The 18,285-nt window shown below is 54.6% G+C and overlaps 2 protein-coding genes across 9 annotated transcripts; both read left to right on the top strand.

Moving 5' to 3' along the window:
- The first annotated feature begins 211 nt into the window (after positions 1-211).
- Tapbp (TAP binding protein) lies at positions 212-9,349 on the top strand. 2 transcript variants are annotated; one of them, XM_039098437.2, is made up of 9 exons: positions 212-352; positions 491-664; positions 863-1,123; positions 5,096-5,497; positions 5,693-6,034; positions 6,112-6,201; positions 6,313-6,389; positions 6,480-6,551; positions 8,088-9,349. In XM_039098437.2, the coding sequence occupies exons 1-8, from the start codon at positions 271-273 to the stop codon at positions 6,513-6,515; spliced, it is 1,464 nt and encodes a 487-aa protein (XP_038954365.1). In that variant the 5' UTR covers positions 212-270; the 3' UTR covers positions 6,516-6,551; positions 8,088-9,349. The 2 variants fall into 2 exon arrangements, with proteins under 2 accessions (XP_038954365.1, NP_149089.1); NM_033098.2 differs by lacking the exon at positions 6,480-6,551 and having other exon boundaries at positions 293-352; positions 8,088-8,244.
- Positions 9,350-9,854: 505 nt separating this feature from the next.
- Positions 9,855-17,791, top strand: Ralgdsl2 (ral guanine nucleotide dissociation stimulator like 2). Of its 7 annotated transcripts, NM_212547.3 has the most exons (18): positions 10,035-10,111; positions 10,315-10,512; positions 11,781-11,864; positions 12,102-12,280; positions 12,386-12,436; positions 12,521-12,818; positions 13,079-13,330; positions 13,422-13,525; positions 13,607-13,691; positions 13,851-13,919; positions 14,028-14,102; positions 15,192-15,224; positions 15,394-15,515; positions 15,627-15,722; positions 15,812-15,923; positions 16,007-16,300; positions 16,965-17,079; positions 17,167-17,791. In NM_212547.3, the coding sequence occupies exons 2-18, from the start codon at positions 10,357-10,359 to the stop codon at positions 17,376-17,378; spliced, it is 2,337 nt and encodes a 778-aa protein (NP_997712.1). In that variant the 5' UTR covers positions 10,035-10,111; positions 10,315-10,356; the 3' UTR covers positions 17,379-17,791. The 7 variants fall into 7 exon arrangements, 4 of the variants coding, with proteins under 4 accessions (XP_063135093.1, XP_063135095.1, NP_997712.1 ...); XM_063279023.1 differs by lacking the exon at positions 15,192-15,224 and having other exon boundaries at positions 9,855-10,111; XM_063279024.1 differs by lacking the exons at positions 10,035-10,111; positions 10,315-10,512 and adding an exon at positions 11,556-11,689.
- The last annotated feature ends 494 nt before the right edge of the window (positions 17,792-18,285 follow it).

Raw genomic sequence — 18,285 nt, 5'->3', positions numbered from 1 at the left:
CGGGGGACGCAGGAGTATGGTTCTAAGGGAGGTGGCGCTAAGAGGGCGCAGCCCGAGGGCGGAGCCTAAGCTGCTAAAGGCTCAAAGTTGGCGCGCTGTCGGGTGATCCACGCGTGTGGGTGCAGGGCGAGGAGGGGCCGGAGAGCCCGAGACAGGGTTTCGGGATCTCTGTTTGGCCCTTGCGGGCTGCGTTCCTCCAGCGCGCAGTCACGCCCTCACCTGACCAGCGCAGGGAATTTCCAGTTCCTCACCCCCCGCCTTTGAGGGAAAATGAAAGTGAAAGGAAACAGACTTGGTAGGGGAGATCGCAGCACCATGAAGCTTCTTCCCCTGCTCGTCGTTGTGGCACTGGGTGAGCGGACCCCATTCCTTCTCGTTTAGGAAAGGACACATTGGGAAGGAGAGGGAGGTGATCCCATCGCGGGTCTGAAGGGCGGGCCGGTCCCGGACACCTTGTGGCAGCCTGGTCACCGGAGCCCCTCTTCCCCAGGCCTGGCGACCGTGGTGGTCTCGGCTGGACCACAGACGATTGAGTGCTGGTTCGTGGAGGATGCAGGTGGGGGTGGCCTGTCCAAGAAACCTGCCACATTGCTACTGCGCCATGGACCCAGGGGACCGCCGCCCCGGCCAGATCTTGACCCTAAGCTATACTTCAAGGTGGATGGTGAGTCTTCGGGACTCAGCTGCGTCTGTCGCCTCCTCTTAGCTCACGTAGGGTCCCCGGGCCTCAGTTTTCCCCTTTGTAAATAAGTTTGGATACTCTCTAAGTCGCTCACTACTTTGCTAGTTTGTGCCTTCCGGCCTGTGTACAGTCAGCACGTTTCCAGCCGGGCCTACCGCTACATCCTTCTCGGTTCCGCAGACCCGGCGGGAATGCTCCTGGCTGCCTTCAGGCGGTACCCCGCAGGCGCCCACGCCCCACACTGCGAGATGAGCAGCTACATCCCGTTCCCCGCCTCGGCGAAGTGGGCTAGGGGTCTGAGTCCGCAGCAGAACTGCTCGCGGGCCCTGGACGGGGATTGGCTGATGGTCAGCGTATCCGGCACGGTCTTCAGCCTCTCCAGCCTGCTGCGACCACTGCCGGAGCCTCAGCGGGAGCCTGTCTTCATCACCATGGCAACAGGTAGCCCTGAAGAGAAGCGGGAGATGGATGGGTAGCTTTTAAGGGTCTAGATTGGCCAGTTCGGCGACTCGCCAAGAGTTGGAGGATCAGTATATTTTTTCTGTTAAGGGTTAGACAATCTTCACCTTTCATTGTAGGGGGAGAGTAAAATTGAAACCTGCTGTGGTTTGGGGGCGGGGCTTTGCAGAGGGACTGGGGAGGCGGTCAGGGTGTCGGTTTCCAGAAACCAGAGTTTGAGAAACTCATAAGGTTAGGAGTCCCGACACCCGAGTTCTTTTCTGCACTCGTCCCAGGTTTCAAAAATCACACTTTGAGTCTCTTCAAAGCTCACTCTAGCCTAAGGACAGCCTGTCCAGCAAGGAACCTCTTCCTGAGTCTCTCGGCCATGGTCTTGAGTGCCTCAACGGTGGCCTCTAGTGGGCAGAAGGGACACGGCCGAAGCGGTGGATTCTCCTGCAAAGGCCACTGTCTCACTCACTAAATAGAGTGCGGTGCAGCAGAGTTCCCAGAGGTCCACCACTTTGCTGTGCTGGACAGGGGAAGAGGGCACTCCATGGGCAGATGTGCAGAAATGGGGTAGATCTGTCTTGAACGCCTCTGAGCGTCTGCTCTTCTCCTCGGGCACCACCTAACAGGAAGACAGAACCATCTGCCTTTTCCATTTCTGGTGTTTTTATGCAAATACTCTCACCGAACTCCCTGAGTCCTTTGTCTTCATCATTTGAAACTCCTAAGGGGGGCAGTCTGAAACCCTCAGCTCTGCCAGCACCTCCTCTCTCAGCTCCACCCTATTCAGGCCCGTTGTGGGGACAGTAGTTCTCTCAAGAGAACCGGCCCTCACATCGTTGGTCTTAATGGGGGATGGCGGTGGCGACCACAGCCTTTGTCCTATGGGTCTGTTTCTTCCCAACTGTAGAAAGTAGGTTCTTCCCAGTTACTTTTCTTTGTAGCAGTGAAGCAAGGCGCTGTGCTGCTCACTGATCCAATAAATGTTATTAGCACCAAGAGACAGTTAGGACCCCGAGGTTCCCAGATCAAGCTCCAGATAATTAGCAAAGAACATACTGAAAGCTTGGGTGTGTGAATCGCAGCGTGCAGGGTGGCCCTGTGTGCTCAGTGACGGGTGATCGGTGAGAGGCTCAGCGTGTTTCTCACATCTGTTGTAGACAGTCCAGTCCCATGTGACTTCTGCAGGGCAGGAGTGTGTGGCTCAGTGACTGTCAGTTATTTCCAAGTTGGTTTTACTTGTGTGTGTGTCTAGGTATGGGTCTGTGCATGTGAGTGCAGCTGCCTAGGGAATCTAGGAGCAGCCGTTGGACCCTCCAGAGCTGGGCTACAGGTGGCTGTGAGCCATGTGGCCTGGGTGCTGGGAACCCAACTTGGATCCCCGGAAGTGCAGGATTGGTTTAAAGTCACCCTCTAGGCCCTTGTCTGGGCTCCTAGAGTGCTCTGGGCCAGGACTGACCGATCATTTCTCATGGACTCTGGGGTGAAATCAAGTCACTGTATCCCCTCTTCCTCATCACATCAGGTCATACCTGCTTGACTAGAAACCCATGAAAACGGGGTTGGGTAGATGGGTCATCAGTTAAGAGGACTGGCTGACCTTTCGCAGGGCAGGTCACGGCTGTAACTCTGTGTGCTATAGAGCAGTTGGCACGCTCACACAGACATACATACAGGCGGACACCAGTGCACGTACAAATCTTATATAAAAAGAACCGTGACATGGCTTTATTCGTTGCTATCAGGCCCCTCCCCTCATCCCCAGGGGACTGAACCAGCATCAGGGAAGCTCTCTGTCACCTTCCAGAAGCTGCTGCAGCAGGCCTAGGCCGCCTCTCCTGAATGATTGTTTTCACAGAACACTAGGGTAGGAAATCACCCTGGTTTGGGTTCAGGGCCAGGCCTTGCTCGTGCTGGACACACAACTGGCCGTGGAGCTGCCCAGCCAGGGTCGAGTCTCTCTTTCTCAGTATTGAGTGCACACAGCACTTCGTTCCAACCACTCTTCTAGAAATGTTACAGGCAGGCTGTACTAGGAATCTACATGCATATACAAATGACAGTAAAAAAGAGGTCAGGAATTGAAGAGGGGAAAGAGGGAGGAAAGGGAGAGATGTTGTCCTCTGAGGTGACTGAGTAAAGGCCCTCACCAACAGGGTGAGGAAATGAGCTTCATGCAGGGTCCACACAGAGAGAACTGACTCCCGGAAGTCCTCTGACCGCCACATGCACACCATGCAGGAACACACACACACATAAGTGAAAATGTAAAAGACAGTATGGAAAACTTTAACTGTGGCTGGAGAGGGCTCTCATTTGTAAACTTCTTTTTTTTTTTTTTTTTCTTTTTCTTTTTTTCGGAGCTGGAGGTTTGTAAACTTCTTGTGCTCCGTGTACTGACTGGCCTCCTATAGGGGGTTTTATTATCGAAAGTCAGGAATGAGACAGATTTGGTTAGCCAGAGGTATTAAATGGCAAATGGCATGACCATCACCACCTCAGTAGCTCAGCAGATTGGTGTAGCTGGTCTTTGTTACTGTGTGGGTTGTTCTTTTCCCGCCCTTTCTCTGCTGGGGTTACTCCCTATGACTACATAGGAGAGAAGGAGAGATAGAAGAGAGAGATCCCTGAGTCTAATTTCTTTTTGTTGCTTCTTTGAGCACGACTAACAAACTGCAGGCAACCCCCCCCCCGAATGGCCAATCTGCCCCTCCTCTTGTGGGGGGTGTCCTAGCATTTATGTACCCTCTGAAAAGCTCCCAGAATTCCAAGTATCACACAATCAGACGCCTTTGCTAGAGCACGAGGCAAATCAGTCAGCTGCCATGGACAGTCTGAAGCAGCCCTATCCCAGACCTGGGATTAAAATGAAAGCTTATCATGCCTCATGCTGTGGGATCTTGGTGGTGGTGGTGTTGTTTAAGAGACTGAAATCCCAGAATTCCCACCAGGTAGGTCCTATTCTTACTTTGACTGGCCGTTACTCATTTTTGTTTGTTTTTGAGACTGGGTCTTAGGCAAGCTTGTCTGGAACTCATGGTAGTCCTCCCACCACGGTCTCCCATGTGCCGGGGTTACCAGTGTGCAGTCCTCCTGCCAGTTTCCCATGTGCTGGGGTTATCAGTATGTGCAGTCCTCCCTCCATGGTCTCCCATGTGCCGGGGTTATCTGTGTGAGCCACTAAGTGCGGCTTCCGTTTCTCCTTTGGAGATTGGGGGAGGGAGCTGAGGCGTAGCTCAGTGGTAGGCCCATTGCCTGCTGTGTGTGACAGTCAGCACTGGATGCTCAGGCCTGTAATCCTGGCACTGGAGACACGGACAGGAGAGTCAAGAGATCTGTGACAGCTGTGCTACAGACTGCTCCCATGCATGAGGCCTTAGGGTCAGTCCTTAGCGCTGCAGCAGTAGTCACACACGCACGCACGCACGCCAGCCTCCCAACACACACATAGGAAAGAAAGGAGGAAGGCCAAAGTAAGGTAATCACTTATCTACTGAGTTCCGGACTAGCTCATCGTGCAGAGTGAGTTTTAAGATACCCTGAGCAGAGTGTGTGTGTGTGTGTGTGTGTGTGTGTGTGTGTGTGTGTGTGTGTGTGTGTGTGTTAGAGAGATGGCCCAACACTTAAGAGCTTTGATGAGACTGTGGTCCTAATGCCTATATGATGGCTCACAGCCATCTTTAACTCTAATTCCACAGGATCCAGTGCCCTCTGCTGGCCTCCTTTGGCACTGCACACACGTTGCACTTGCAGGCAGGGGAAACGCTCACCCTTAGACCCAGCCACCTATAGATTTTGAGAACTGTGTTTGGCAGTGTGTTCAGCACAGAATTTCCAGGGCTGTAATGCCCCGCCCCCATCACCTTGATTTACCCCTGTAGTATTACATGAAGTGTGGGTCTTCTGGAGCACGAGCGGGCCCTCAGCTCTGCTCCTCCCTTCTCCTTTCGTTCTCCCAACGCCCAGTGGTACTGACTGTCCTCACACGTCACCCCGCCCCTCGGATCCATCTGGGAAAGGATGCAGTGCTGGACCTGCGTTTTGCCTACGCGCCCCCTGCTCTGGAAGATGCTCCCTCTGTGGCCTCAGGGCCTCCTCCCTTTGGGCTGGAGTGGCGGCGCCAGCACAGGGGAAAGGGTCACCTGCTGCTGGCTGCAATTCCTGGGCTGCTTGAGAAAATGCCACCAGCCCGAGAAAAGGCTGTGGCATTTGCTGCTTGGGATGACGACAATGATCCCTGGGGCCCGTGGACTGGGAATGGGACCTTGTGGCTGCCAGCAGTGAGCCCTTCTCAGGAGGGTGTCTACCTGGCCACCGTACATCTGCCCTATCTGCAAGGACAGGTGTCCCTGGAGCTGACTGTGCACAGTGAGTCAGGGGATCATGGCAGGGGGGAGGGATGGTACTGAAGACAGCCGGGAGCCCTGGGTCTCTGAAAGCTTTAATGTGGATTGTTGTGAAGTACTAATGGGGAGACAGCACCCTGCTAGTATCAGGGAAGCCACAAGATAAACTGAGGGAGGGAGTGGATTCCCTCAGTTTCCTTTCCTCTTCTTTCTTCAGAGCCCCCGAGAGTGTCTCTAACACCAGCACCCATTGTGTGGGCTGCCCCAGGAGAGGCACCCCCAGAATTGCTCTGTCTTGTGTCCCACTTCTACCCTGAGGAGGGCTTGGAGGTGGAATGGGAGCTCAGAGGTGGCCCAGAAGGAAGTTCTAGAAAGGCTGAGGGGAAGACTTGGGTCTCCACTGTCCGTCACCATTCTGATGGCTCTGTCAGCCAGTCTGGGCACCTGCAGCTACCCCCAGTCACTGACAAGCAACATGGAGTTCGCTATGCCTGTCGGGTCCGCCACCCTAGCCTGCCCTCATCGGGGCGCAGTGCTGAAGTCACTCTGGAGGTGGCAGGTAATGGCCTGGGAACACCTCAACCAGGGTGAGCCTCAGAAAACACCAAGCTCATTTGCACTGCTTCTGTTTGCTAGGCTTCTCAGGGCCCTCCATTGAGGACGGCATAGGCCTCTTCCTGTCTGCTTTTCTCCTTTTGGGCCTCTTCAAGGCACTAGGCTGGATGGGTAAGTGTGAGGCCTGCCCCCCACAAGACATACCCTGCCCACACTGAAGTCTCACCCACCCCTTCCTTCCTCAGGCATGCCCACCTCTCACCCCTCTCTCTTTCCCCATAGCTGCCTACCTGACCATTCCTAAAATCTTAAAGGAGAAGGCCTCAGCTACCAGCCTGACCGTTCCCAAAGACGAAAAGGTAAGAGTGCCTTGTTTCTGGGGCTTTACCTCCTCCTGCCAGTTATCCGGGGAGGGACGCTGGCTGCAGCGGCAGGTGGCGACTTCACAGGTACCTGGTCTGAATCCTTCCTCATCCTCAGTGTAGTTCACCTCAGACTTTCTGGCCTGGATCTGTTTCCTTGTGAGTAGTGATTTTTAAAAATTATGCAGGCAGTTATGTCCGTTAGAGATTAAGTCACACATTAGTAGCTACATTAAAAAAAAGGGGGGGGGGGGCTGGGGATTTAGCTCAGTGGTTAGAGCGCTTACCTAGGAAGTGCAAGGCCCTGGGTTCGGTCCCCAGCTCCGAAAAAAAGAACCAAAAAAAAAAAAAAAAAAAAAAGCCAGGTGCTTTGGCCAGTGTTTCCAGGCATAGCACCTCAGAGGCCCATGTAGAATCCTGAGTTCTAAGCTGCCACACACAAACCTTGGCTCACGGGGGAAGGGAGTAAAATGAAACAGGCAAAATTTAATCATATATTTTATTAAGTTTTTGTCGATACAGGTCTCATGTAGCTCAGGCTGCCCTCAACTTGTATATATAACTATAACTATATATATATACACATATATTATATACACACACACATATATATACATATATATATACATACACACACACACACACACACACACACACACACACACACTTGAAGATGACACCCCACACACACACACCCACTCCTGCCTTGGTTTTTTGAGACAGGGTTTCTCTGTGTAGCCCTGGCTGTCCTGGAACTCACTCTATAGAGCAGGCTGGCCTGGAACTGATAGATCTGCCTGCCTTTCTTAGGATTAAAGGCGTGGCCACCACTGCCAGCTTTCTGAGGGCAATCTTAAAACTCCTCCCTCTCCTGCCTCCACTCCCTAAATGCTAGGATTGACCGAGTGTTACCACACTCCATTACTGGACCTTTGTAATTTTCAGAAGTTACATTTTTTTACTTGTGTGGGACTGTGCATAACACATCACACATGTGGAAGTCAAAAAACTGTGGGAGTTTTCTCCTTCTACCCTGGAGGTCTTGGGGATCAAACTCAGAAAGGCAAGTACCTTTACCCCTGAGCCACCCACTAGCCACATCTTTCTTCCTCTTAAAGATTTTCTCCTATGTTTGCATATGAATGTGTGCAGTGTGTTACCCCCCTGTGGTTGGATGTCAGAGGACAACTCTTGGGAACCAGTTTTCTCCTACAACCTGTAGGATCCTGGATCAAACTCAAACCAGCAATTGATTCTGTCTGCTGAGTGTCTCCCAGCATAAGTTTTTATTTTAAAGTGCAGAGGACAATCAGGATTTATTACAGAGTCAAGTGGGGTACCACCAAAGCAGGAGAGTAGGCAGCGGACAAAGAGACTGTTAAGGAGGGAAACTCTCGTGACCAGGGAGACCACCATGCTGCCTCCAAGTCCGAATCTCACCCATCCAGACAGTTTAAACCTGTAAACAACATACGGGACTCCAAAGCTCAGGGCACAGCCCAGGGGTGGGGCTCAACTGACCCACCGGCTCCTCTAGAAGACTCAGGAGCTAGGACACAGGACTGTGTCTGGCAGGTGGGAAACGCCAGCCCCATCCCGCTCCCATGTCTCTTAACTATGAGGATGTTTTTTAGGTTAACCAGGAGGAACTCACTCCTAATACTTCAAATTCCCCACTTCTTCCTTCTCTTGCAGAAGTCAGAGTGAAGACACTGGTCTGTGGAAGCCACCCTCATCTCTGGTCCAAACGACTCCAGTAGCCCCTGCCCCAGAACAAGAGGGGGGTGCCTCATACCCTCTTCTCCCTCCATTAAATGACTCAGGGTTGTTTTTTTTTTCTTTTTCTTTTTAATCTTCTTGATTGTGTTCTTGTTTTTAGACAAGGTCTGAAGGTCTGGCCTGGACCCTCACCAAGCCAACCACGCTGTCCTCGAAGTCCAAGAGCTCCACCTGTCTCTCTTCCTCCAGAGTGACAAGTGGCTTTGGACATCTTGCCTAAGGGTGTTTTGTTTGTTTGCTTGTTTTTTTTTTTTTGTCTTTTTGTCTTTTTTTTTTTTTTTTTTTTAAGACAAATCTAGCATTCTTAACGTTTGGAGGTAGTGGTTCTCAAAATTTTTGGTTCTAATACATGTTTAAAATGACCAAGAAGCCCAACGAATTTTTTGTTATGTGGGCTACAGCTATTGGAATAGAACTAAAATTTTAAAATGTGGGGGAGAAAAAGCGAGGCTTAGTTAGTGGCACACTCATTTGACCCTGGCAAGGCACGTGGCAGAGGTACGTGGATTTCTGATTTCCATGCCAGCCTGGTCTACAATAAGGAGTTTCAGGTCAGTCAGGGTGTCGTAGCAGGGCTTTGTTGAGAGAACCAAATACAAGAACATATATTCACAGGTCAAGAAGAACCACTGGGGGTTGAGTGGTAGAGCGCTTGCTTAGCAAGCGCAAGGCCCTGGGTTCCGTCCTCACCTGGGGGGGGGGGGGGACGGGACACTACTGTATGCCCTAGAGAGGCGGTTCTTAGCCTGTAGGTCATGACCCCTTTAAGTCCATCGGGAATACCAGACATTTATTTACATTAGGATTCACAACAGTAGCAAAATCAGTTTCGAAGTAACAAAAGAATTTTACAACTAGAGGAACGGTGTTATAGGACTGTAACATTAGGAAGGTTGAGAACCACTGCCCAGGGAATTGACGATAGGGCCACATAGCATCTTAGCGTTCTAGGGACCTTTGGGACAACCCACAACAGTAGTCTAGAGACGAAGGGGTACATGTGTCGCCTATGGAGTACTAATGCCTACCTCTCCAGCCGTCCATTCGTACCACAGAGTTTCCTTTGCCTCGTCCTTTCACGAGCGTCCCCCGTGCAGTCCACCGGCTGTACTTAAAGGATGGCTGTCCACTCCTGTCTGCCGGGCCTCGTGAGCCAATAAAGTCTTTTAGAGTTTTCATGAGGGTCTCTCGTTCTCTGGTTTCCAAGCACAGCCAACATCTTGGTCCCCCTCCAGTCTTCCCACACGCGGGGCGATGACACAGCCATCTTAGGAACTGAGTGCGCTCTGGCGCACCGCGAGAGCCGGAGGCCGGGAGCGACGGACCAGAGTAAAACCGGAAGTGGCGCACTAGCCGACTTCCGTCCCCCTCCCCGCGCGAGTGGGCGGGCTTAAGGGCGGCTCAGAAAACTCGGCGCGGATTTGCTCCGCTGCACTCGTGCTGGCGCGGGTGGTGTCATTCTGGGGCCCCAGTAACGGGGTCGCGCCCTCACTAGGGCGCTTCCCTCGGGAGTTGCTGCACTCACTGCTCTCGTTAGAGAAAGTGATTTAAAATCCCGTACTTGCCCTCCCGTGGAGGCTTGAGACAGGACCCTGACCTCCCGCCTGCCTGTGCTGGGAGGCATGGGCTTCGGAATCCCCGAGTAGGGTAGTAGGGGACAGTGGAGTGGGGCACCTGGAGACTGCGTCCCAGCCCCTGGCATCCAGCACTCCCCTAGTCGGTAGCCCTGGCTCCTGTCCTCACTTCCTTCCCTTTTTGGCTCCTGCTGTCGGGCGGACGCGGGGAGGGGGGAAGCGGAAAGGGCGGGAGGGCCCGGGAGCCCGGCGGGGTGCAGGAGGGGGCATCGCGGAAAAGCCAGGGAGGGGACTCGGTAGAGGGCCAGAGACCGACAAGAACAGAGGCCCGGGACCCGCGCGCAGCCCCTCACCCTTCCCGAGCAGGTCAGAGCCGGAGCACCGGGTGACCCTGCCCATTCCGCAGTAGTTATGCCCCTAACCCCTAGCACGCCCCGAGGGCTCGGGTTTCCCTACTCCTGTATCTCCCCTCCCCCCCAGCCTTCCTGAGGGACTCCCACCCAGGTCCCTTCGTGCCCAAGTCCCCACGCCCGTCTGACTCCACCCCAATCCCACCCGTCTCTCCCCAGGCACCCCCAATGGCCCGACCCCGCTGATTCCTTCTCTCGGCCATGCTCCCGCGGCCCCTGCGGCTGCTTTTGGACACGAACCCCCCCGGGGGAGTCGTGTTGAGCAGCTTCCGGAGCCGGGACCCCGAAGAGGGTGGGGACCCAGGTGGCCGGGCCGTGGGCGGGGGGCAGGAGGAAGAGGAGGAGGAAGAAGAAGAGGTGAGACGCGGGTGGCGGGAGGAAAGGCATTAAGTATTTCTGAGACTCTTCTCTTGGTGTTTCTGGGTCCCTCGGTCTCTTCCTCCCTGCCTCCCTTTCACCCCGCCACGCTCTTTCTCTGGATATCTGTCCCCTGGCTGCGGGTCCTGGTGTCTCTGAAGTTCGCCCTGTCCGTCTGACTCGGAACCCGCCCGCAGGAACCTGCCGAGTTCCTGCCTGGAATGTCTGGCTGGCAGGCAGGATGGCTGTGCCTGCGGGGCTCAGGCCCCCTCTGCCCACACCTGCCTCTGACGGCTGCCACTGGGCAGTTAGTTGTGTCTTGGTCCCTGTCTCCCTCCTCGTTTTTGTTTGGCTGGGAGGGGTTTGTTTCCACAGTAACCGGCTCCTCAGACTCTAGGATTGGGGAGGGAAGCCTCTGGCTTCACCGCCTCTTCCCCCACCCCCTGGTGCTCAATAAAGGGCAGCGAGCCAAGAGGTTCTGGCACCTGGAGAGATGATCCCAGGATAGGTAGAGCGTGGTCATCTTCGTCCTTAGGGATTAGTAGTTGTGACTGTAGCTGCAGGATTTAGGGTTTCAGGAGGGTTCAGAAGTTAGAATCGGAGCCTGAGGACTCAGACTTCTGGGCCCCGACATTGGTAAAGTTAGGGTGACTGGCAAGGCTGGTTTTTCGGGATCGGTCGGGGGAGGGGCTAGGGCCACATGACTCTTAGTCTACCGCCCCCACCCCCCCATCATCCCTACTTCCCCTTCTTGTAACTGGGATTGGAGCCGCCACCTTCAGGGGGTCCCCAGTGCTGAGATTGAGTGGAAGCTGTATTGGGGATCCGGGGAAGGGAGTCTGCGGAATTTGGGCTCCTCTGGTTCAGTCAGGGAGGGCGGGTCTTGTGAAGTTTCAGCTTCAGGTCTCTCCGCCTTTGGCTTTGCGCTTCTTCGGGCGCTCTGCTTGTGACTTTGCACCCCGCTTTTCTGCTGTGTTGGGCTCAGCTGTGGGGGCAAGGGGATTTGGGGGCGACCAGAAGTGGGGTTCCTGCATTCAATTGAAACCCCGACTCCAACCTCTTCAACGGAGCTCTGAGGTGGCTAGTGGGGCTGTCTGAGCCCCAGGGTGGGGTAGACCTGGGGTCACCAGTACCCTCTACCCCTCGAACTCGCTGGTATTGTCCCCTGCCATCGCAGGTGAGGGGTGCAGAGGGAGGAGCAGGGCCTGGGGACGATGGCTGGGGACTGGAGGTGCTGTGGAACTCACTTCCTCTTCTTGCTCCTCCAGGCTTCTGTGTCAATCTGGGATGAGGAGGAGGATGGTGCGACCTTTACTGTCACAAGCCGCCAGTATAGGCCTCTTGATCCCTCGGTGAGATCATAAGCTTTGCGGTCCTGACATTCAGTTTTTAATTTGATTTTTTTTTTTTTTTTTTTGGCCAGAGCACTAGATTGGAGGTCTGGTAGCACTCTTGTGTGATTTAAGCCATGTCTGAACTCTGAACTGTGGAGAAAAAAAAAAAAAAAAAACTAGATCTGGACTATCCTAGATGATGTTTAGCAGTAAGATTGAGGAGACCATCAGTGAGACACCCTCCATGTTCTCCAGGCCCCCTTGCCTCCGCCTCGCTCCTCCCGAAGGCTCCGTGCTGGTACTCTGGAGGCCCTGGTCAGACACCTCTTGGATGCCAGGACATCAGGGGCTGACATGACGTTCACTCCAGCCTTGCTGGCCACCCACCGGGCCTTCACCTCCACTCCTGCCCTGTTTGGGCTTGTGGCTGACAGGTCAGGAGCCAAGGGTGAGGAGGCTCCTGGATTCCCTCTGAGTAACTCTCAGCACCCGGGTGGGGGCTGAAAAAGCTGCAAGGTAGACTCTCTCCTCCTTCCCAGGCTGGAAGCCCTCGAATCGCATCCTCCGGGCGAGCTAGAGAGGACCACAGGGTGAGTGGCCCTGTCTGAACCGCAGTCTGCTCAGAGGGAGCTGAGGCTGGACCTCTGACCCCTGGCTGGTTCCCCTTCTCTCAGGGTAGCCATCTCTGTACTTTCAACCTGGCTGGCCTCTCACCCTGAGGATTTTGGCTCTGAGGTCAAGGGTCAACTTGACCGGCTTGAGAGCTTCTTGCTTCGGACAGGGTATGCAGCACGGGAGGGTGTTGTGGGGGGCAGTGCTGACCTCATCCGAAACCTCCGGGCCCGGGTGGACCCCCGGGCCCCCGACCTTCCTAAGCCCCTGGCCCTTCCTGACGATTCCCCTGCTGACCCCACGGATGTCCTGGTGTTCCTCGCTGACCACTTGGCCGAACAGCTGACCCTGCTTGATGCGGTGAGACCTTGACCTTTGACCCCACGTACTCTGACCCCCTCACTAACCTCTCCTTGGCTCCAGATCCTTTTCTTGCTTCCAATTCTGGTGCAGTCCCCTTTTCTGCTTCTCTGACCCTTCTCTTCCCTTTGCTCCTTGGCTGTTGTCCCCTTTGAACTCTGGCCCCACTGGTCCCCGGCCACTTAAGAGCCTCAGATCCCTGATACTGGAAACTTGCCTGGCTTGACTCTAAATTTTAACCTATGACCTCTGCCCTGCAGGAGCTGTTTCTCAGTCTGATCCCCTCTCAGTGTTTGGGAGGCCTATGGGGTCACAGAGACCGGCCAGGACATTCTCATCTCTGCCCGTCTGTCCGAGCTACCGTCACGCAGTTCAACAAGGTGGCGGGGGCAGTAGTTAGCTCTGTCCTGGGGGCCACCCCAACTGGAGAGGGGCCAAGAGAGGTGACTGTGAGGCCACTCCGACCCCCACAGAGGGCCCGGCTCCTGGAGAAGTGGATCCGTGTGGCTGAGGTGAGAGGGAACAGCCCTGCTGCCTGGGGACTCTTCTGTGGAGGAGAGAGGGACCCTCGAGCCTTGACTCTGCGTGCTCGGGTCCTCACAGGAATGCCGCCTGCTTAGGAACTTCTCCTCAGTGTATGCTGTTGTGTCCGCTCTGCAGTCCAGCCCTATCCATAGGCTTCGGGCGGCCTGGGGGGAGACAACCAGGTAGGACTGAGGTGCCTGAGGCCTGGGGCACAGAAGCTTCCGAACCCAGGCCTGTGCTCAGGGCCTGTTCTTCCTCTCTAGGGACAGCCTCAGAATCTTTTCCAGCCTGTGTCAGATTTTCTCAGAGGAGGATAATTATTCCCAGAGCAGAGAGCTCCTCATGCAGGTGAGGGCAGTCTTGCTTTCCCCATCCTCCACACCTCCTCCTCCCTTCCCAGCTCCCTCCTCCCCAGCTCCCTCCCCTCCTCCTCAACTCCCTCCTCCCAAGCTCCCTCCTCCCCTGCTCCCTCCACCCCCCATATCATCGTTGTTTTGTCACCCCCAGGAAGTAAAGCTGCAGCCCCCTGTGGAGCCACACTCCAAGAAGGCCCCAAGGTCTGGCTCCAGGGGTGGGGTGAGTGCTCAGTTGGGCTGGGATGTTGTGGCTTACCTGGTGAGGTGAGTAGACAGTTGTGCCTGAAGGGAATGAGAGAAGGGCTCACATCCCGATCTCTGCCTGCAGGGTGTGGTTCCGTACCTGGGAACCTTCCTGAAGGATCTCGTGATGCTGGATGCAGCCTCCAAGGATGAGCTGGAGGTCAGTGTGTGTGTGTGTGTGTGTGTGTGTGTGTGTGTGTGCGCGCGCTCGCGCCCCTGCCCCTGCCCCTGCCCCTGCCCCTGCCCCTGGGTGATCCAACAAGTGCCCCTTAGGGTCAGTCAGACGACCTTCCAAAGAGAGGCTACAGGCAGGAGAAACAGTGCAGTCTCTCGAGTCAGGTTCTGTTACCATGGGAAGTAGTTCAACCTCTGTATGTCCTCAGTGGTCTGTCGGTATCTGCCCGACTGTCTGGACGCCGGCCTGTTAGTGGGAAGGATACATTTGTCAATGCAGTCATATTTGTCAAGGGTTTACAGCATATTGGCAACGCCAGCACACACAGTTTATTAAATGCACGAAGACTGAGTAGCTGGTGTGAGTGACCCCCTGGCATGTTCCATCCCCAGCGTTGTAAACAGAATGAAATGCCGAGGAGGTTACCAGAAAGTTCCTTGTCCCACTGTGAGCTCCGTTTTTTCATCTAGAAGCTAGATTAGATGCTCTGTCAGTGTCCAGTGGAGCTGGGTACCGCCTGTAATCTCAGTACTGGGGCTCAGAGGCTGCCGGTTTCTCTGACTGAGAGGCTAGCCTGCCTACACTGTCTGTTTGTTTTTATCTTTTTTTTTCTTTTTTCTTTCTTTTTTTTTTTTTTTTTCTTTTTTTTCCGGGGCTGGGGACTGAACCCAGGACCTTGCGCTTCCTAGGCAAGCACTCTACCACTGAGCCAAATCCCCAACCCCTCTGTTTGTTTTTAAAGATTTAGTTTGCCCAGCATGCTGGCACACACCTTTAATCTCTGTACTCAGGATGCAGGTTGTGGGAGGGATATCTATGACTTCAGGCTAGACTGGTCTACATAGTGAGTTCAGGACCAGCCAAGGCTACACAGTGAGAGCATCTCAAAAACAAACAAAAAAGGATCAAGTTAAGATGGGTTTAGGTCTGAGATGTGAATGGGAGGGGGAGGAGGGATGCGATGCCAAGGTTTGAGTGGCTGGTGCACTGGCTGTGTTTGGGGAAGGGGGGTGTTCTCTCTGATACTGGAGCGAGCAGGATTAGGCCTTTATCCCTCTCCCACTGCCCTTGCAGAATGGCTACATCAATTTTGACAAGCGGAGGAAGGTGAGAAGAATGTGGGGGCTCAGGGCTGGGTGGTGGATCTGTGTGTGTGTGTGTGTGTGTGTGTGTGTGTGTGTGTGTGTGTGTGTGTCCCGGGGATGGGGTGTGGGTAAGGGTGGTGAAGTCAGGGGCCCTGAGTTTTGGCTCCTGCAGTCTGAGGCCTCCTTCCCAGGAGTTTGCTGTCCTTTCTGAGCTGCTGCGCCTCCAGAACGAATGTCGTGGCTATGACCTCCGACCTAACCCTGATATCCAGCAATGGCTCCAGGGCCTCCAGCCATTAACTGAAGCTCAGAGGTGACTGGCTGGGTCTGGTGGTTGGGTTCTAGGACTCTGGCTCGGGGGTGGGGGCGGGTGTGTGTATTGGTGGCACGCCCTGACCTCTCTGCCTATGGCTGCCCTGTCCAGTCACCGTGTATCCTGTGAAGTGGAGCCATCTGGTACCATTGATTCCCCCGCGGCAAGGACGCTTCGGCCAGCACTAGTCATCACACAGTGGACGGAGTGAGGACACAACTGGCTAGCTGGGAGCCGGTTTCACGGGCAGGGACTTGCCACTTCCCCTGTCACTGTCTGATTTCTTGCCTCTGCAGAGTTCTGGGCTCCGTTGGAGGCCCCACTCCGCTTGTGTCCTGGGATCGGCCCACTGTGGGGGGAGATGAGGTGCCAGGAACCCCGGCCCCTCTGCTGACTCGCCTCGCCCAGGTGAGCCTGCTCTTGTGTCTGACCCCATCAGGACTTTTCTCTTCTGCCTCTCAACGTTCATGACCTCACCTGTTTGCCCCTAGCACATGAAGTGGCCGTCTGTCTCATCTCTGGACTCTGCCCTGGAAAGCAGCCCCTCCCTGCACAGCCCTGCTGACCCTGGCCACCTCTCTCCTCCAGCCTCCTCCCCTAGGCCTTCTCGGGGTCACCGACGCTCAGCCTCCTGCGGGTCTCCGTTGAGTGGGGGCACAGGAGAGGGGGCCTCTAGGAGTGCTGGATGTGGGGGCGGGGTATCTGGGCCAGGGTCCTCTGATTGCCGAATCATCCGAGTCCAGATGGAGCTTGGGGAGGATGGCAGCGTCTACAAGAGCATCCTGGTGAGGGAGCCTGGGGCTGGGCAGGGTGGGAAGGACCTTACCTTGTTAGGCATTAGTCTTGGGTTTGGGTAGCCAGAAGGGCTCAACTGTAGTTTCATGGGACTCAGGCCGTTGTTTGATGCAACTGTGCATTAGCAGGCCCCACCCTGAGTTTCCAGGAGCTGTTGCTCTGGGAACCATGTGGGCCGGCTGATGGGGCACTGGCAGCCACTATATTGGGTTTCTTGTTTATTTATTTTTTTCCAAGACTGGATTTCTCTGTGCCGTCCTGGCTGTCCTGGAGCTCATTCTGTAGACCAGGCTGGCCTTGAACTCAGAGATCTGCCTGCCTCTGCCTCCCAATTGCTGGGATTTAAAGCACAGGCCACCACCGCCTGTGTCTTATTTATTTTAAACGATTAGACACAGGTGACCTTTTTTGGTTGGGCTAAAAGGATAGGAAACAGGTCATCATGGTATATTTATTGTTCCCCTCCCCCCCACTGACCCCCAAGACAGGGTCTCACTGTGTAGCTCTGGCTATCTTGGAACTCACTCTGTAGACCAGGCTGGCCTCAAACTCAGAGATTCTCCCTCCCTGCCTCTGCCTCCCAAGCGCTGAGATTTAAAGGCATGCGCCATGACTGCCCGGCTTTTTTATTGTTCATTTGGTCTCTTCGGCAAGGTGACAAGCCAGGACAAGGCCCCAAGTGTTATTAGCCGCGTCCTTAAGAAAAACAATCGTGATTCTGCTGTGGCTTCAGAGTTTGAGCTGGTGCAGCTGCTACCCGGGGATCGAGGTGAACAGGCTGGAGGGAAGGCACACTGAAGGGAGGCCCTCGTAGCTGACACTCGTGAATGCTTCACTCCCTCTTCTGAACCCACAGAGCTGACCATCCCACACTCGGCTAACGTCTTCTATGCCATGGACGGCGCATCTCACGACTTCCTCCTGCGGCAGCGGAGAAGACCATCTGCTGCCACCTCGGGTTCTCACAGCGGCCCCTCGGCCTCAGGAACTCCTCCGAGCGAGGGAGGAGGGGGCTCCTTTCCCAGGATCAAGGCCACAGGGAGGAAGATTGCACGGGCACTGTTCTGAGGATGAAGTCCTGTTGGTTTACATAGCAACTCATACCAGGAGTGAGCAGCCACACAGGGTGGCCCTTCTACCCGAGCAGAAATCCCAAAAGGCGGCCAGCCACCCTGGTACAGTAAAGTCACCTGTTTACGAAACCACTGCGAAAAAGCCGGCCCCGTGGGACTGGTGATCATGTAACCAAGTTGGATAACTGCATATAGCTTCCTCCTCTGGGGAACGTGGCACGCCATCTGTGCTGGAAAGAGTATTAGCCACTGCCACGTGACAGCCTGTGACGGGCCAAGGGAAGGCCTAGAGGCTGAGCCCAGAGCAGAGGGCAGTGACAAGAGGTTCTGTTGGGGGTTTCTTGTCCCGCTTTGGGGGTTCTTGCCACTGTGATAACACTAAGAGAATAAACCAAAACACTACCTGAATCCTGTTCCTGTCCTTCAGTGTGCGGAGCTGGGGAGTGGGTGGGGAGTAGTGATTCTGCTCCCAGGAGGTACCTGGTATAGCTCAGTGGCAAAGGGCATGGTGGGATGCGTGAGGCCCTGGGCCCCATCCTCGGACCCGAGAAGGAGATACTGGTGAAAGGAGACCCAGGGATTCCTTCACTCCTGGCTCCTTTATACATTCCCGTTTCTCTTGTCAAAGACCCTCAGAAGCAGGAGCTCCTGAATGACAGTTATCTCTCGGGTAGATCTATAGGAAATAATTTAGGGCAAAGAAACCCAATAACAGCTATGTGGAAGTGACGTAAGAATTTGGAAGGAGGACTGGAGAGATGGCTCAACGGTTAAGAGCACTGACTGCTCTTCCAGAGGTCCTGAGTTCAATTCCCAACAACCACAGGGTGGCTCACAACCATGGGATCTGACGCTCTTTTCTGGTGTGTCTGAGGACAGCGACCGTGTATTTATATATAATA

Source organism: Rattus norvegicus, chromosome 20 (assembly GCF_036323735.1).
Source record: "Rattus norvegicus strain BN/NHsdMcwi chromosome 20, GRCr8, whole genome shotgun sequence".
Taxonomy (NCBI): Eukaryota; Metazoa; Chordata; class Mammalia; order Rodentia; family Muridae; genus Rattus; species Rattus norvegicus.
This window is presented reverse-complemented; position numbering and strand designations above follow the sequence as displayed.

Bases quoted from the DNA above. Each gene is read 5' to 3' on its own strand.
- Tapbp (XM_039098437.2), top strand. From the start codon at position 271: ATGAAAGTGAAAGGAAACAGACTTGGTAGGGGAGATCGCAGCACCATG. The intron at 6,202-6,312 runs GTAAGTGTGAGG...CTTTCCCCATAG, and splicing joins CAAGGCACTAGGCTGGATGG to CTGCCTACCTGACCATTCCT. The intron at 6,390-6,479 runs GTAAGAGTGCCT...GCGACTTCACAG, and splicing joins CCGTTCCCAAAGACGAAAAG to GTACCTGGTCTGAATCCTTC.
- Ralgdsl2 (NM_212547.3), top strand. From the start codon at position 10,357: ATGCTCCCGCGGCCCCTGCGGCTGCTTTTGGACACGAACCCCCCCGGG. The intron at 11,865-12,101 runs GTGAGATCATAA...CATGTTCTCCAG, and splicing joins ATAGGCCTCTTGATCCCTCG to GCCCCCTTGCCTCCGCCTCG. The intron at 15,723-15,811 runs GTGAGGACACAA...TTGCCTCTGCAG, and splicing joins GTCATCACACAGTGGACGGA to AGTTCTGGGCTCCGTTGGAG.